This window comes from Morone saxatilis, unplaced genomic scaffold, assembly GCF_004916995.1.
Source record: "Morone saxatilis isolate NCDOM2014 unplaced genomic scaffold, NCSU_SB_2.0 Contig309, whole genome shotgun sequence".
Lineage (NCBI taxonomy): Eukaryota > Metazoa > Chordata > Actinopteri > Moronidae > Morone > Morone saxatilis.
The window spans coordinates 1-4619 of NW_023339884.1; the positions used below are offsets into that span (position 1 = coordinate 1).

Genomic DNA, 4619 nt, shown 5'->3' on the forward strand with positions numbered 1-4619 from the left:
TTGCTGTGTTTTGTTTAATGATTGGGCTATTCTGTGATGCCTTATAGTTTCATTTGAAGTCCACTAAAAATAAATTTTGGCTTGATCACTCATGTTACACATTTAACAAATTCTGCCAGGGGTATGTAAATGTATTAACTGTATTCAGCACCTGATTTACTAAGACAGCAACTCATTATGCAGGACAGGTAAGCAAAGGAGAGCTCAGCAGTGGAAGATCAGTAGACTCAGAGAAGGAATAATAATAATAAATTATTTACTTTACTTGCGGCCCAACTTCACCAGAGAAAAACTGTTAACACAATATTACTCATAGAGTTATGACATTGTAATCTTTAGCATATATCGAATTATTAATACATAAAGAGGAAATAAACACTTCTGTTCTTTTTCACTTTTACTTGAGTAAAGAAGTTGAATCAGTACTTCCACTTTTACCAAATTTACTGCCAACATCCATGCTGTGCAGATAAGTTCAAAGAGTTGTCCAAATTATGAAAAATATTGTTGCAGACTAGAGTGGGTCATTTGATTTCTATTGTCACACAGTACATATTGTCACATACGTTCAGTTTATCAAACTAGATAAAAAGTCAATGTATGAGAGCTTCTGGCAGACAACCACAACACTGACGCAGGCACAAAGGGGATATGACGCCATTAACAAGAGACCGGTAAAACGCAGCGTTACCTGAATAAAATGAGAGATTTCTCAGGGTTTGAATATTGTTGAAAACATTTGGGATAATGGAAGTACACAACTCAACTACATTTTTAACATAGAGCTAGAGTTTATAGACATTTGAATGCATAAGTGTTACTTACATATTATGGCTTTGACAAATAAATAGAAATTACATGACATGTTGAGAAAGGCTATGTTGTAGGGTTGGACTATCATTAATTTGACTTTCAGAAGTCCCTGTTTCACTTTGGCTCGCTACCTCCTCAGTATTAAATGGCCTAAACAGAGCATTTCAGAGTGGCTGGAGGCTGAGAGATGAGCTATGATGGTACTTAACGCTAACATCACATAGCTTGAATTCTTGTATCTGTGTGTGTAAAAAAGGTTCAGGTTTAGGATGGTCTCCACAAACCAGGCTGACAGAGAGAAGAAGTACTGCAGCATTACAGAGCCCTCAGGGATAAGCAAGTATCATGAGAGAGTGTGTGTGTGTGTGTGTGCGTGTGTGTGTGTGTGTATCTGGGTACCCACACTGCTAGTGTGTCTTAAATAGAACCCCCCCCCACCCCAACACACTCACCTTGGGTAAGTGATGTAGGGCTAGAGACACAGCAGTCACTATGGCCTACATTCACTGGGGCTCAGGTCATATTGTCCATTAAGCAGCAGAGACCATCAGCACACTGATATCGCTGCATTTAATATCTACATGACCGGGTCTATCATCAGGCTGCTGTCCTGAATGAGCACCCAGAGAACAACCAGACCCCCTTTCATATTCAAAAAGACAATAGATGTGAGTTTTTAACTAGTTTGGATACAAATAAAAAGTCAGCAGCACAGAACACAACCCCATGCAAATTTACATACCAACATACAAATCAAAAAGTTTAAAGGCAGCTGAAACTGCTACTTATAGGATTACAGCAGCAATGTGCAGGGCTGTGTGGGCAACTTACCCATTTAGTAAAAGTTATGGTTTAGGAAAACACTTAAAAGATTCGTGCTTCTTAGGGTATTTTACAGCACAGCTGCCAGCAGGTTGCTGTATTTAGATTTACAATAAACTACTGGAACTGTGCTGAAATGCAATGTACAGTGTATAGAGTAATACTATATTACTGCAAAACAGTATTTTACTGTATTTAAACTGTATATTGTAATTTGTTCTATTTCTACTGTATTATATTATATTGTACTGTAATATATCCTGTTATATGAATATTGATATATTACTGCTAATTATAATAATTACTAATACTTATTATTAATGTTATTACTACTAATAATTATATAATCTTCAGTTACTACTATTGTAATATTACTATACTAAATGTAATGTAAAATATTCACGCTTTATAAAAATTACCCACAATGCAATATAAGTAATGAATAAATGCATTTATTGTACATTGTACGGTAGGTTTTTGCAGTACGGTGCTTAGTAAATGGTAAATGGACCTGTACTTGTATGAGGCCTTTCTAAGTACATGAGTCCATCCATGCATTCCACCACCTCCATATGCAGACTTTCTCACTCTTTATACGTCACCTGACTTTGACGGCAGCCACATCCAAAACTAGCGGCAGAGGGATACCTGTAGTGTCATATTTTGAAGCAGAGGGCCACTGACCTAGCTGCTGTATTTGGCAACTTAGGAGTGAGCCCGGGTTGAATATAGACAGAGAGAAATCTCTACTGAGGGCAAAAAATGCACTTTACCCAGACCCAGCTGCATTGTGAATGAAAAAAATTTATTTTAATCCCAACATACAGTGCAGACTCACCTTTTGCTGAGCCATCTTTTGTCCGTCCAAGTCCACGTCCCTCACTGGTTCTGGTTCCGGAGACCCCGGTGGGCCCTCCCCAACCCTGTCCAGTTTGCCATCAGTGTGGACCTGAGAGGAGGATAATGAGGCAGGGGAGGAGGGATGGATGGATGGAGAGGAGGAGGAGGAAGCCCCACGAGGGTGTGCGGGGGAGGAAGATGGAGAGGTGGCAGACGTAGGGGTGGCCATGTGGTCACCGCGGAGGCGCAGTGTCTCCTGCCGTAGCATCTCGTTCTCTGAGGCCAGTTCCTGCCGTTCCCGCCGAACACTGGTCAGCTCCTTGGTGAGGGTATCCAGTCGCTGTCTCAGCTGACGAACTTCGTCACGTGCACGGTTACGCTCTGCACGAACCTGGGAAAAATACAGACTAAATTTATCAGCTCCAAGGCTATTGGTTTCTTGATGACTTAAACTGTGAAAACAAGTCATGATACGGTTTCATTTTTCACTGCAGTTTTTAGCAAACACTACTCAAACAGGAGGAAATAGTCAATTTGTTGGGGACTATTTTCAGTGGTGGATTAATCCACATTTGGTGCTATAGTGCTATTTGTGGTAGCAGGACGGTGTATGTGGGATTGAGTCAAAATAAGCTACACTGTGTTTACAGTATTTGTTGTAAGGATACATTCAGTATTTGTAATTTAATATTTTGTCATATTTGGCAAAACGTTCACTATATCCTGAAAGTATATAAGTATATAAGGAGTTTTTCCATTTTTATTCTACCATTGCTTCTCTGCTGTGATTGACCCCCCACTTTGATCAGCCCCCTACCCTTATTCTTTCATCCTGCCCACTATGAGCGTGCCCAGCCGATGCATCTGTCGACCACACACTTGACCTTTGTGTGGTGCATGTACAAGAGGGCGAGCGTTGCTCAGTGCTCACACAGAGACAGCGTCATCATGGATAAACCTCCTGAATGTCAGACTGAGGACTGAAGAATCACCATGGCCATACTTAAAGGTCCACTGTTTAACATTCAGGAGGCTCTATTGGCAGAAAAAAAACTGTTCTGTGTTATACTTTGTTATAAAAAAAAATTATCAAATTGACAATGTGATACAAAATTATAACAAAGTAGTTGGAACAACTTTTTCTAACTAGCTTTAGGTAACCAAACAAGATTTCTCACTAGCACAGCCACTGTAGTTTAAATTTCTAAGTAGCTAATGGTGAGAGGGTTAAAAGCAGGGCTACTGCTACTGCAATTTGGGTGCCCTATTTATGTTTTATTTATTTAAAAACCCCACACAGGTTGCAGTTTCCACAGCAGCAACAGTTAAGTCTACAACAGCAAAGTGTACTCAATAATATCTCACTACAAACATCTAAGATGTCAGAAATATAAGTCATATTCCTGACATCAAACTAAACTGTCCTCCCTCCTGTCCTCTCAGATTCGTGGTTTATTTAATATAGATCACGATTACAAATAGACAGATTTCCTTTAAGGTTTGTTCCTGACTTCACTATTGGGTTAAACAAGCATGTGGGTTTCAAACATCCAAACTGTGGACAAGCACATGACGTGGAAATACCTACTTTTTCTACTAAAACAGCTAACAAATCAAATTATTATCAATACAAAAGTTTAACAAGAAAAGGTGAGTCATCATAAAATTGATATATGTGCACACAGAAAGATGAAAATGAGTATGTATGATTACTGGAGTGATTCACAGAGTTTCAGTATATATTCTCTCTTCTGGCTGCAGTAAGCAGAAGCCCACCTTGCTCCACTTCTCTCTCCAGTTGGCGGTGCAGTCCGACCACCACCTCATAGTCTTCTCCATCTGGGCCGCTCTGGCCCGAGCCTCCTCCAGCTCCCTGAGCCTTAGCTCCTCCCTGCTCTCCCAGTCAGCCCCGGCTCCGTCGCCCATCGCCCCTAGGGATCCCAGCCCGAGGCCTCCCAGCCCGGGCGACAGCAGCAGCGGGGGGCTAGAGCTTGGGGTTCCTCCGGTGGGGCTGGGGGTGTGGGTGAGGCTGTCCGGGGAGCGGATCCCCCTGTCGGACCCCAGACCCAGGCTGCACAGCAGGCCACCTCCGGCCGACTTGCCGCCTTCGGACAGGTGGGGGCTAGGAGTGTGGTTCATGATGC

General features: G+C 41.7%; 1 protein-coding gene across 1 annotated transcript; it reads right to left on the reverse strand.

The window, feature by feature from the left end:
* Nucleotides 1-2473: 2473 nt before the first annotated feature.
* Nucleotides 2474-4614, reverse strand: ccdc102a (coiled-coil domain containing 102A; the record flags this gene model as incomplete). Its single annotated transcript, XM_035674809.1, has 2 exons — nucleotides 4252-4614; nucleotides 2474-2866 (listed from the first exon to the last, which is right to left on the reverse strand). Coding segments are annotated over exons 1-2 (756 nt in total), but the record flags the coding sequence as incomplete, so codon positions are not given.
* Nucleotides 4615-4619: the final 5 nt, after the last annotated feature.